Consider the following 14,805-nt stretch of genomic DNA (forward strand, 5'->3'; position numbering starts at 1 on the left):
GAATCTGTTTTTATTGGATGTTAGTATTCGTACAGCATAAGTCAGATGCAATAGTAAACAATGTTGGGCGTTGGCAATCAGCTCATAGGTCACAGTAGTATCATACAATATTGTTACAGCACACGCCTGGAGTAATGTACAAAGTGGTCAAGCATGCAATTGACAGATGCATGTACTGCCTTTGCTAGAAGACAAGCGAGAGGTGAGAGGCAGGAAAGAAGGCGAGCAGTAAGGCATAATGTCCACTTCGCTGACCACGTAGTAGGTGTCTTCCAGGGCCTTGGCATTGGCATTGGCAAATGACCACTATCGCACATATGTGAGGGTGCAGTCCTATAAAGCCAGTAGATGCATTGGCGCCCAGCTGCGTATGAGTGACAATAAAAGATTCACTATTAACAACTGTATCTAGGAACTGTGGATACAAAAGAAGGGGAGTCAAAGAAATGAAAAGGAGGAATGTATAGTGTATGCAAACAAACAAGTAGCCCGCAGCCCCCACCACTTTGTTTTTGTTTTGCGTCCATGTGTGTCAGGACTCGCTACTCATGTGCTAAGCAGCAAGTGTTTGGTCCATTATTATGGAAGTATAAAGGTTACCAAACCATCATTAGCAGACCTCTCTGAAGGTTTAATTGGAGCTAGATGCAATCTATTGAAACAGTAGGAAAGAGAGTATGGGACGGAGTAAAAGCTTTGTTCTGGCCCCCCTCCTACCCTGTCGAAATGCAGGACAACTCCACATCCCCTCGTCCAAAAGGCTGGGATATTTTCACTTAGTACTCAAGGATCAGGTGGTGCAGTTCTACTTCTGTAGAATCAGTACAGATTGGTGGGCTGTGAGAAGACCTTAATACTTGAGGAGGGTTACCCTATATTGTTGGATCAAGACAGAATGTTACGTTGCCATAGTCTCACTCGGTTGTAGGATTGTTCACCCAGGTAAATCGGTGAAAATCACTGTGCCCTTGTGGGATATATTTTAGGGTCCTTGCCCACAGGTACCATCAATGGCTAGCTTCATCATCAGACCCTTGTCCTGTTCTCCTAGTGCGGGGACAGGCTCAACATGTTTGTAATCCGAGTTCTTTGGCTATGTGGTTTTAGGGAATGTGAGAAGAAATTAAAATTGCCTGCCAGATCCTAATACTTTTTTAATGGTTGTTCCATTGACAAGGGTACAATGTCATAGGGGAGTAGTGACCCTATACATCGGAGGTCGACATGTTGCATCTGTGTGGATCAGTCAGCTTTCTTCACTTACTTATTTTTGTGCTAATCCCTATAAGTGTAAATGGCCTTTATTGCAGTGTATATCCGTCTTTTTTAAAAACGATTTTAAGGAAGACATGCACGCAAATCATACAGAACAGTATTTTGGACTTTTTTCTTTTTGCATTGGTCTGAGCTGGGAGAGAGAGAATCAATAGCATTATGCAGTAATGAAATATCTATTTTTTATGCTTTTTATGTATTTGCTCCCATGCAGTTGTGCGTCTTGCCGTGCACACTCGTGTTAAAAAACCTCACATTCTATGTTACAGGTTGAAATAAGTATCATCTTGGGGGGGGCGCTCCTCATTGTAACACTCTAATGGAATAAATGAGGAAATAAACTCAAGCATAGCGTGTATATTAGGTGCTCTAAAAAAATATTTTTAAACAGGAGGTGCATCATGGTCGCTCAGGGCCGGCTCTAGGGTGGTGCAACCGGAGCCACCGCACCGGGTGCAGACAGCGTGGGGGCGCCTGTTTGTTACTTTACATTGTTTTTAAAGCATACGCTGCAGCGTTCCTGGCCTCCAGCAATTTTCAGCCAATAATAAAAATGTCAAGTTAACTCCAGTGATTAATGTTCTTCCCAGAGAGAGACCGTAGTTTTGACTAGTGGAACTAAGTTTTGACTGCTGGAGTTTTGATTCCTCATAAGGTAGTGCAGAGGGTTAATATGCCTGCTGCAAAGATCGTCTACCATGCAAATCACAAAGCGAATATAACATAAATAGGGCAGTGAGTTACTGCTTTCATCAGGCACTTCCTTTAGTCACTTGCAGTTTAGAAGTTAAACTCCTAATGTAAAAAAGTTTTGCTTGTTTTCTTTTTTTCTATATTTTGGATCGGGAAAATTCACATTCACATAGCGACGGGCGTTGGAGGGCTTGCTGATGCTGAACTCTGAGCTGCTGGTTTAGGATGATGATGGATTGTGCTGCTGGCTCCAGTGATAGTGAATCACCATTGTGGAATGGTGTCCGTGCTGCCTCGGCCAGAGCTCGCGTGTTCTCGTGTCACTACTGGCTGTCTCTGGTAACCGGGTGTCTCTTCTTGGAAAGATCCAGTTTTCCTCTATCTTTTGTAGATTTGTGTAGAATCCGATGCCCTTTGCTCTTGCATTCATTGCACTTTCTTATCTGCGCTGTCCCGAAGTATCCTGTGCTGCAGTGGAGGCAAGTTGAAAAAGCCTTTCCGGCTGGAGACTAGTTTACCCCATTGTGGTAGCCGACTCTTGCTGTACAGAAACGCCAGTCATATCCGACTGTGGCCCAGCTAAAACATATGCCCCCAATGTTAGTTTGTGTTCACACTATGCATAGTGCTAATGGTAGGTGTATAATGATGAGCGAAATCTCTTTGCAAAGTTAGACTACCAGTCTGCCCAGAAACAGGTCACACTGACCTGACATCTCGTGGTCATGTCACGCTGGTATACCAAAACCTTTAAGTTACGCGGTTGTATGAGCCAGTTCTGGCTTTCTGCTCAGCGGGTGAGATTTTTTAAGTTTGTTGTTCATTTAAACCGGATTTGCAAGTCCCTGAATTTATTTTATGCTGTCTAAAAAGCCACAAGTAGCATGGTGTGGCATTTTTTTTTTTATGGTAATGCAAGTTTAACCTACGTTACCTTCCCAAATATAACTTATGTTTCCGCACATTTCATATGTCAATAAATATGATGCATTTTTTCTCATATGTAGGATTATCCTGTAAGTAAAACTGTTGCTATAGATTTGTATTTCCCTGTAGTTCCCAATGCCTAGCTTTGTCATTCTCAAGAGCAGATCCGTATTGACAGGATGCCTTGTATTGGGTATAGTAGGATCCGAACGGTTAAATTGTTTGTCGACCTATATTTATTGGATTATTTGTGAGGTACTTCATGGTAGTACTTACTATGTTCATAGGTGTCCAAAGTAATAGCAGCATTAGGAGGTACTTAAATTGTTAACATGTGTTGACCATCCAGCTTCAGTTGATGTATTGGCAATACAAACATTTCACAGCAAACTTAGGCTGGTTCGCCAAGTGTGCCTCTTTCAAGATGAGGAGATAAATAGAGATTTGTACTTAACGGTGTGTGGGTGGCCAAAAGACTCTTCCAAAATCATACTGTTTGGTTTCAAGTTAGACATTTTGTTGAAAACCTTGCATTACAGTTGAGACCTTTAACTCTTTTGGTATGACTTTGAAATGGTTATTCTCATACATCATGATGTTCTGGGGTCACCGGAGCTATTGTGGGTTAGGAACAATTTTATCACCGTTTTAGTATCTAGTTTCTCATGTCTTATGATCATAGCTCCTTTGTTTCTAAGAGATTTGTCTAATTATGTAAATGTTTTATGGCAGTGAGCTTGACCTAGTCTAGAATAAGGTTTATAACAATTTTTTGAATGGCTTTTTCAGTGACTAGTAAAGTCTGTTTTCTGCAGCTAACTTGAATCACTGTGATCCATAAGAGGCACTTTATTAGGATGATATATCTCAAATTACTATCATATTTCACTATACTAATTAAATACTAATCCTTTAATGAGTTCCTGGAGCAGCCAGCCACTCGCCAAAAAAGTGCTTCAACACCCTATCAGGGGTAACCAGCGCTATATAAATTCTAACCTTTTTCCTTCTTCTATCCCTCCTCTATCCTTCTCAATCCAAATAACTGATTAATGCCCACCACTCAACTTGCTTTCATCTTTCATTATACTAATTCACCACTAATCCTTATGGGTTCCGGAGTAGCGTGCTACTTGTCAAGTACGCTCTTCAACACCCCATCAGGGGTAACAAGCGCTATATAAATGCAAACCTTTTTTCCTCTACTATCCATCCGCTATCCTTCTGAAAACAAATAACTGACTAACCTAGCCACCATTCAAATTACTTTCATATTTCACTATACTAATTCAACACTAATCCTTTATGGGTTCTGGAGTAGCCTGCTACTCGCTGAAAAAGGGCTTTGACAACATATCAGGGGTAGTAAGTGCTATATAAATGCAATTACAATACAATACAACACGTTCTGTCATCAAAGAACTAAAATGCAGACTTCAAGTACAGATTAGAGCGTATTGTTATTTTTCCCCAGACTTTCACTATCCTAATGTTTCACAAAGGGTTCAGTTGGGTAGAAATAATTTCTGATTATTAAAGAGAACCCCCAACCATGGTATTACGTTTCAAATTCTGAGTGTGTGCTTCTCCAGACCAAGCCTCTATAAACTATACTCCCTACTAGTATGGATGACATATAAATCCTACCCCTTGTAGTCCTCCGTCTTATGTAATGTTTCCTATACATTAATTCATACATATATGATTGATTTATCTGTAATGTATGTGCAATGTAAAGTGTGCTCTGCAAGCCTTCACTTTTATGAGTGACACAATAAAACTAATTAAATTCACCTGAGAGAGAGCTGTTATGGAGACAGTTAAAGAGTGGTAGTGCGGGAAACTATTGCAGATGTGGTCATTGGGGGGGCCCCCAAAATTCATTGTCACACATGGCGCCTCCAGTGCTAAAGCCGGCCCTGTGGTCGCACCTATTGTATTACTCACTTAGTCAAAGGACAGCGCCCACATCTTTACCTATTTGGCTTTCTGCACCCTGTATCAAGGGGTGGAAACCGTCTGTCTCTGGTTTTATCCTCTTTCCCGTCATGTGACCATCACATGATTGGGAGGTCTGTGAAAGAACTACAAATTTCTTGGGAATTGTAGCTCTAGGCTTTTTCTTCCTCAGTGGGATGTGAATCATTGTCGTATTGGTCTTTGTCATGTAGATTAATAGCCACTATTTTAGGCTCCGATTTATAGTAGTGATTACATTTTTAATCACAGGGTTTTTATTCTTGAACAGAAAGTTACTTCCTTTTCTTTGAAAAAATACAAATTAGTGCAGGGCTAGAGGGATGTTTAACGACCAAGCCTAAGTATTATCCCCCAAAGGAATCAACAAACAACAACAAACTTAGGGGTCTAAACTGAGGATTCAACCGTAGTCCTCTACTCTTCAATACCTTGTCAATAGTACAGAGGTATGAATGCAGTATGCTAACAAACCAGATCACCAGATGTGAAGAACCAGTAACGTGAGTCCCCCTTGGTGTAGGATTCCCATCAACGGTCTTGTGATGATCAATATTATCATTTGGTAGTCCTATTCGGGTATTGTGTCTCTAGATCATTGAGACCGGCATACCCCGAAAACCAGATAAGGGGTAGCGACCCACAATCACTTGGTACTACCACATGTTGTTGATGTGGTGGGAAGTGCAGTGTGAAAATTATAATAAGTGGTGATTTTTTTAAAAAAGGATAGGGAGCTCAACCCAGAAAACTTTAATAATTGTCTGCCCCTTCCTTACTAAAAACAAGAACAGTGAAATATCGTCACCGCAGTACACACAAATAGCTGCGGGGAGACCAACATGTTTCAGCCACTCAGGGATTAGTCCTTCGGCTTTCGTCAGGGTCTCTGTTCTATATCAATACTACTGCATCAGTCGTGAATACGGTGTGAAAAATATGAAAAAAACACACAAGTGAAAAGACCAACAAAGGATACAATTTTCCTTCAGTTGCTTCAACTCCTCTCTTCGGCACCTGGTTAAGTGTGTACTATTTAGGGAGGACAAACGTACAGGAAAAACACAATCTATTACCCTGGTCTGTGAACAACAAAATAACTTCTTTAACAACAATGTATATATCAGCTTATTTACTCACCCAGTGTGTCCGGGGAGTGGACCTCACCTCTTCCTGGACCTGGCTCAGGATATGTGAGACCCCGCTCTACAATAACAAAAACCGACTACGTCAGCTACACAACCCAGGCAACCATGCATGTAGCTACTCTGGTAGTGTTTAGGTCTACGTAATCTCAGGTATTCCGTATATGGAGTCAAATGGCCCCCATCGATAAGTTCACAACACACCTACCCTCCACCTCCCTGCAAACTACAGGCTGAAGCAAACAAGGGTTTGCATCATTGTAAATATATAGCGCAAAGCTGACAGAATAGCCTGCCCAAAGCGACTAGCTGCTAAGGCAGGTAATCATACCTGTCCGTCGGTGTCCCGGGCCGTGACTGAGTCAGGGGGAGGCACCATCCCCACAGGACTCTGACTCCTTCACTGCTTGGCCGGGGGACACTCAACCAATCACAACCAGTGAGGGAGGGGCTGGCCAGATCACAGCCTCCTCATCTGTCACCCTTTTCTTGGTATTGTATAATATAAATATCGCGTACCTCATTATTACCGCACCGCCCTTGATTCCAGGACCAGATATCTCCACTGTCCCGCGCGGTGTTTACTCTAGCATTGAGGCATTGAGAGCGTCCTCTCGCGAGAACGGGCCGGTCTGGAACTACAAGATGACATCATGTCATGGATGTTTGTAGTTCCAGTCCACAACGCGGAAAAGATTCCGAATTGTTGCTCCTGGCGTAGCCCAGACTGTGTCAAATGAGCCGCCTTAGCTCCGGACCGGCTGGAAAGTAACTCGGCCTGGATGCAGTTGGCTTCCCACCCTGGGGGTAAACATATAATTGAATTATGTCGAGCGCTCGTTCAGCCAATGAAAAAGAACTACTCGATGACATCACGTCAAAAATGAATGTAGTTTTTTATATTACTTCTGGTGCAGTGCTCGTTCTGCCAATACACACGAAATACACGCTGACAACATGTCAGAGAAAAGTGTGATTTTTTATTATTCTACCACTGGTTGTGGGCATCTGAATAGTGAGCACACTTTGCTAATAATCACAGGCAAGACACAAGCGTGTCAGCAGATTTCAGAATGGCAAGTGCTGAAAAGTCGTTTTGGCTTTTCAGCACTTGCCATTCTGAAATCACACTTTTCTCTGACATGTTGTCAGCGTGTATTTCGTGTGTATTGGCAGAACGAGCACTGCACCAGAAGTAATATAAAAAACTACATTCATTTTTGACGTGATGTCATCGAGTAGTTCTTTTTCATTGGCTGAACGAGCGCTCGACATAATTCAATTATATGTTTACCCCCAGGGTGGGAAGCCAACTGCATCCAGGCCGAGTTACTTTCCAGCCGGTCCGGAGCTAAGGCGGCTCATTTGACACAGTCTGGGCTACGCCAGGAGCAACAATTCGGAATCTTTTCCGCGTTGTGGACTGGAACTACAAACATCCATGACATGATGTCATCTTGTAGTTCCAGACCGGCCCGTTCTCGCGAGAGGACGCTCTCAATGCCTCAATGCTAGAGTAAACACCGCGCGGGACAGTGGAGATATCTGGTCCTGGAATCAAGGGCGGTGCGGTAATAATGAGGTACGCGATATTTATATTATACAATACCAAGAAAAGGGTGACAGATGAGGAGGCTGTGATCTGGCCAGCCCCTCCCTCACTGGTTGTGATTGGTTGAGTGTCCCCCGGCCAAGCAGTGAAGGAGTCAGAGTCCTGTGGGGATGGTGCCTCCCCCTGACTCAGTCACGGCCCGGGACACCGACGGACAGGTATGATTACCTGCCTTAGCAGCTAGTCGCTTTGGGCAGGCTATTCTGTGAGCTTTGCGCTATATATTTACAATGATGCAAACCCTTGTTTGCTTCAGCCTGTAGTTTGCAGGGAGGTGGAGGGTAGGTGTGTTGTGAACTTATCGATGGGGGCCATTTGACTCCATATACGGAATACCTGAGATTACGTAGACCTAAACACTACCAGAGTAGCTACATGCATGGTTGCCTGGGTTGTGTAGCTGACGTAGTCGGTTTTTGTTATTGTAGAGCGGGGTCTCACATATCCTGAGCCAGGTCCAGGAAGAGGTGAGGTCCACTCCCCGGACACACTGGGTGAGTAAATAAGCTGATATATACATTGTTGTTAAAGAAGTTATTTTGTTGTTCACAGACCAGGGTAATAGATTGTGTTTTTCCTGTACGTTTGTCCTCCCTAAATAGTACACACTTAACCAGGTGCCGAAGAGAGGAGTTGAAGCAACTGAAGGAAAATTGTATCCTTTGTTGGTCTTTTCACTTGTGTGTTTTTTTTTTCATATTTTTCACACCGTATTCACGACTGATGCAGTAGTATTGATATAGAACAGAGACCCTGACGAAAGCCGAAGGACTAATCCCTGAGTGGCTGAAACATGTTGGTCTCCCCGCAGCTATTTGTGTGTACTGCGGTGACGATATTTCACTGTTCTTGTTTTTAGTAAGGAAGGGGCAGACAATTATTAAAGTTTTCTGGGTTGAGCTCCCTATCCTTTTTTAAAAAAATCACCACTTATTATAATTTTCACACTGCACTTCCCACCACATCAACAACATGTGGTAGTACCAAGTGATTGTGGGTCGCTACCCCTTATCTGGTTTTCGGGGTATGCCGGTCTCAATGATCTAGAGACACAATACCCGAATAGGACTACCAAATGATAATATTGATCATCACAAGACCGTTGATGGGAATCCTACACCAAGGGGGACTCACGTTACTGGTTCTTCACATCTGGTGATCTGGTTTGTTAGCATACTTCCTTTTCTTTGTCAAGTGACAGTCACGTGAGATGGACTACAGAACTACCAAATTTGTGGGAATTGTGGTTCTTTCAAGGATGTGGTGTAAATCCATCCTATTGAGTACTGTGCCCATGTTGGCACCTGGGTGGTGCCGTTCTTCACGTAAGAACCATCCGTGGTGTTGTCATGCATGATCTAATGTATATCTTGTATGATGTGTCCCCATGGTATTTCATCTGTCAGTCAGTTGTATTGTGTTGATAATTTATAAATGCACCACTGTTCTTTTTCAAAAAGAACTTTCTCTATGTCGCCTAATTCGGCTTGGACTTGTTCTAGAACTATCCACCTGCATTCTTGTGTTGTATGACCTTCTTTAAGGTAAAGTTCTGCCATTTTTGTTGTTGCTCATCTGCAACGTACATTGCTCCAATGTTCTCCTATTCTGACGCTTACTTTTCTTGTCGTCATGCCTATGTAATGCACATCACAGGGGCATGTTATCATCAAGTCAAGAAGTTGTGCCTCTTTCGCACAGGGAAAGAAGAAGAATATGAGCTCCACAGAGGTGCCAGGTGGAAACTTTAGTCCAGGATCAGGGGAAGTGTCAAGACCAATGGCCTCCAGGAGAGCCAAAACAGGATTTTTATAGTCATCTTCTTGCTATTCTTCATTGTGATCATTTTGTCATTATGTGGATCTTGGACTGAGAATCTATGCGACAGCGGAAGTGTAATGGGTTCGAAAGCGGCTGTGAGAGATGCTAAGTTGGGCACAACTTCGACTAAGGATGTGGCAGATTCGCTTTTAAGTCCGAAAGGACGATGAGTTAACTCTCTAACGTCGATGATGCACAAGGAATTGGCACAGTACTCAGCACCGGAGAAGGAGTAATGTCCCAGAGTTATGTTGTACTCCGGAGTTCAGTCAAGAAAGGCAGCCAGTGTTGTGAATTTGCTGCTGCGTTGCCGATGGCCCTGGGCTGGATCACGACTAGTGCAAGAGTTGGTTCCTTGGTGTGTGACCAAGATTTGGACATACCCTGATGTCTACATGAAATCTCCTGATGAGAGTGGCAGGAAGAGGGTAAGCTGTATATTGAAGTACCGTTTTTATCGCTGGTGGTACACTGCCCACATTCCGACTACGTGGCTGGGAAAACACACTGAACAATAGATGTATATGATTTTTCACATTTTCCATCAACACATTCAGTCTCCCCAACACAGGAACATAACCCTCCTAAGGTTTGACCCAAATGTCTGTTACCCTAGGTCTTATGAGTGTGAGGATCTCAGACATGAGTGCAGATTTCATGGCTTAAACAGGGATCCACAAACTAGATATCAGAGAATGATAAGAGAGATTGCATGTGGCATGAATTGATGCTGATTTGCTACTGGCCCAAATAAGGCGGAGTTACCTGCCAACACCAGACATTTCAGAAAACTAGAGACTCAGAGAAATCAACAGTGATCAGGCTTACATAGACATGTTCTCTTATCCAAATCCTCTGTGAATGTCAAAATATGGGTCTAAAAAATCAGGCCTCTTTCCTTTTCTTTGGCAAAACAATGGGTGGCAGAGTTCTTGCAGGTGCACACAAACATCAGTGGCTACCTATTTATCTTGTCCAATTACTTCAATCACTCACAGTGTTCAGCAACAGTTAGGGAAACAACCATCTCCAACATACCCCAAATTGGCACACATCTCACAATCTACATATAAATATGCAAGCACTTGCACACAATTATGGTCCTGTAAACAAAGTTATGGAAATAGATCTTCTTTATTAATAACTTCTTCAATGCTGATTCTAGCTGAAACGTGTTTTGTCTGGTCATATAAGACCTTGACATCCTTAGGGCTATTTGCTACTAGTATGTAAAGAATCAAAGGTAGAATATGTAGAGTCCATTTTGCTGTACTATCAAAGAATTGAACAAAGGCATGTACGCATTATCTCGATCAACCGTTATTGTGGAACGAATGACACAATCCGTGATCTTATTCAATTGAGCACAGTGGTATGGCTTGTGAGTACGCAATTTGGTATGACCCGGTGTTTTGATTCTATGCGCCTCTAATGTCAGTATCTCAAGCAAGGTCTCAGTGATTTCAGCTCAAAGAAGATATGTAGGGGCAGATTTACAACCCTCCTTGCGCCACCAGCACATCACTTTTTGTGACATCCTGGAGGAGCATTTCCTTTCTCCATATTTACAAGGAGAGGAAAGTCCACCCTGCATGACTTTTCCGCTCCTGTAAATATGGCACTTCACACGCAGCACTTTGCGTGGAAGGGGGCATTTAATGAGTGTTGCTATTCCTACAAAACACCCATGGAACGAGAAAAATTTCCAGATTTACGAGCAATCGTATATCTGGAAATGCATGTCAATGCTACGCCTCCCCAGGGGTGGCGTAGTGAGGCGCAAAGAGGAGAAATGTTTCAATTTCTCCTCGTTTTTTCCTCATTTACAGCGTGCTGCATTCTACAGCACACATTGAACTAGGAAACTGCCTGTAGTGATTGTTTTTGTGCAGGAAGGTGCCCCCTCCTGCACAAAAAATATCTCCCCATGATGCAGGCACCCTGCACCATGGTTCAAGGTTTCCTGCCCCAGCGCATGGCAGCTGTTTGTGTGTCAACCCAGGGGAGAGCACAGAAATGCGACATATTATTGTAAATATGTCGCATTCCTGTGCTTTGGAAGTGCCGCAGCGTGGCGCAGCCAAAGGGCTTGCGGTGTCATGCTGCGGCATTTCCTTGTAGATCTGCCCAGGAGTCTTTATATCTTACTGAACTCTCCTTGGCAGAAAGTACAGCTGGACGAGTTCTCTTTCACATGTGCAGGATCATCCTCAGAAAAAAAGCTGTGCATTAGGAGGATCATTATATTGAGGATGAGGTAGCAGTGCGAACAGTTGTACTCGCCATCGCCTGAGAAGGAATTAGGAGAGTACTACTAGACTCCATCTTCCTAATAACACAATATGTTATTTGTCCCTTTCTCCCTCACCCTTATTCAGATGATAAAGAAGGGTCTTTTTCACACATGACAACTTTGGATTGCAATATCTTGCAATACTGACATTAGAACACTTCAGGTTTGGAAATTAATTATGCTTGCCTGTATCAATCATTGTTGCTTATCTAGGAACATAAAAGTTTGGTGACCCTACTCAGGCCTCAGAGAGTCAGATGTAATCATGGCAAACTATTTTTAGGGCCTTTTAGCCCTTTCTAACAAGCAGACATAATATCAAGTGTTCTTTTAAATCACAAAGTGAATGAGCAATAAAGATGCATTTAAATCTTGTCTTTATCTTTCTCACATTTGCTCTGCATTGAGACAGAGTCAAAACTAAGTTAGTATTCTTACATTTACTTTATTTCTCTCACAGTAAAATGTTATTATTTTGTACATTGAATTGCCTGACAATAATGCTGTGCAAATCATGTGAAATGAAAGGTTGTAAGATGTAAGGATTTTTTCCTAACACAGCAGTTAAATAGTTAATCAATGAACTGCCCAAATATTTCAAAATATATTTCAGTAGTTATCACAGCAAATTTGTTTAATTCTGTGTGATGAAGAAACTATTTTTATAGGGTGAAAACAAGAACACTTTACTTTGTGATGTGCAAATGATAAATATTTTTGTTGAAACTCACTTTTCAAACATTGCTTAGACGCGCTATAGTTTTTTCAGTAAAACGACATGTTAGTGAGAGAGTTTGTGGCCATTTCAATGGAAAATGTGCTGTCTGTAAATGACAGTGCACTACCACATCATGCTTTGGAACGATATTTACTAAAAGTGAGTTTTTAAACATGAACTGAGAATTATTCCTGCCCTGCAAAAATGCCATTAGTGAACTAAGAGGCAAGTCAGGGGTCATGTGTACCCTATGTGTGGGCCAGATTCGTATTATACATAGAGCAAACGTATTTTGTTTTTGTAACAACTTTATTTATTAGGTTTTATTGCTCAACTGATTAGTTGTACACACATTTGCTATACACTTATCCATAATCTTATTTTTGATAACTACAGTTCTACAGCAATAACATAGAGCAAAAGTTAAGTCTAATAAATCAAAAAAAGATACATTTTTTTGTACAGCAGATATGCTGAACTCACAGGTACTCTCCTATGCAATAATGAAGAAAAAGGAGGCTCCATACAACAAAATAGTTGCCTAGGGTCACACATTTGAGACTGGTTTAATTGTCAAGTACATTACAGTTAGGTTGAGTAGATTATTCAAGTTACGATACCTGCAGGCCTAGTAGCATTTTTAAGATTTTACAAGGCCTGCTACTCAAGCAGATAAAGAAAAATAAAAGAAGGAATAAGAAATGATACAGAGAACCCAACACAGAACAACCAAACAGGAGAAAAAATATATAAGTGCAGTTGAGGATTTTTTTCTATTTAAATGATTGATATTTAAAAAAAAATAAAGGTGTCAAAAACCCTGACAAATGAGAATGAATGCTACAAAACACTAGTATTTCTTGAAATTATTATTCTGTTGAAATAGAAGGAGAAACACTAGGACTTTTGCTGTGAACTAAATGGACCTACTCAACATGCTGCCGTAGGAATGTAGGGGCTGATTCACAGAACTAATCTGAGATAAAATCCTAAACTTACTACTTTTGGTATTCACAGAAGGCACTTAGTAGTAGTAAAGTTAGGACTCCTAACTTTACTATTACTAAACTGAGACAAATTCCTAAATTTATGACTTTCGGTATTCACAAAAGGCATTTAGTAGTAGTAAAGTTAGGAGTCCTAACTTTACTACTACTAAATGCCTTCTGTGAATACCAAAAGTAGTAAGTTTAGGATTTTATATCAGATTAGTTCTGTGAATCGGCCCATATAGACTAAAAAGGATTTTGAAAGTGTCCCAAGATCTCATCTGGGTCACTGGATGACACTGTTATTAAGAGGAATTAAGATGATCTCATTGTTAAAAAGACTGACTGCAGAGAAAGAAGTGCAAATCCCACTTACAGCAATATGAAGATGTCGGTACTCGTGAGACACACATCTGGCAAAGCTGGGAGCACCCCAGTTTGCCACACCTTGTTCATTCAGCAAACACTGGCGGCTAGCAGAGCCTAGAAAAAAACACAAGAACACAAACTCAATTTTATTTTCAGAACTTTTATATGGCGCAAAGCTAGTTAGGCACTTTGGAATTTAGGAGCATGTTGACCTGAAAACATGGAAAGGAGGAATGTATCATATTTTTTAAAGGTTAAAAGTTTGCCTTCATGTCTTGTCACCTGTGGTAGTTTGTCACAGATCCTGCATGCTTGCTATTGCATAATGAGCTCATCTCTCTGGGTTGCATTATAGAAGAAGGAGGAAGAAGAGTTTTAAAAACGTGTTCATCTCTTGTTGAGCATGTTTTCGAAGTAATTTACTTTTCAGGTAGTTAAATATGTTTTTTCTAATTATGTGGTTTATATCTTTGCAAATCATTTTACATGTTCATAGAGCACTTGTTAGTCCTATCTCATGCACGAGCCATTCACATTTCATCCTGCATAACCTTGCAATGCAGAATGGGTAAATTGTAAACCTGCTTTTCTATACGTTCACTTGCTTTTCAGTGTACACTTACACGTGTCTTACAAAGTATCATGCAGCTAAGGTACTCTAAAAATGTTTTCATTTCTTGAGCACATTGTGTAGAGTATAATGTTAACAAGTGGCAAGTTTTCTTGGCAAAGTTTGTTGACGAATGCCCTTAACAAAGACTTAGCTGCCTAATAATATGTCTTTTTGTTCAAGTTCATTCTAGAATTCAGTTGGATACATTCAAGTGTGTTTCTAGCCAACTGTGTTTCAGGTTTCCGCTGCAATTCCAATGGATACAATTGAGAATGCTCTAAAGTTACTACAGTTTCAAGTTTTCTCTACTACTCTGCTGGATACATTTCTATGCTTTTATGCAAACAATGAAGTGGCACTTATCATTTTTGCC

At 41.4% G+C, this 14,805-nt stretch overlaps 1 protein-coding gene across 1 annotated transcript in view; it reads right to left on the reverse strand.

Moving 5' to 3' along the window:
- Positions 1–14,805, reverse strand: part of ADGRB2 (adhesion G protein-coupled receptor B2) — a 1,067,283-nt gene that overhangs the window by 482,956 nt on the left and 569,522 nt on the right. Inside the window, exon 7 of the mRNA XM_078680649.1 lies at positions 13,827–13,933. Within this exon, the coding sequence (XP_078536775.1) occupies positions 13,827–13,933 (107 nt within the window). The remainder of the gene's footprint in view (positions 1–13,826; positions 13,934–14,805) is intronic.

The sequence above is a fragment of the Lissotriton helveticus genome, chromosome 3_1 (assembly GCF_964261635.1).
Source record: "Lissotriton helveticus chromosome 3_1, aLisHel1.1, whole genome shotgun sequence".
Classification (NCBI taxonomy): Eukaryota; Metazoa; Chordata; class Amphibia; order Caudata; family Salamandridae; genus Lissotriton; species Lissotriton helveticus.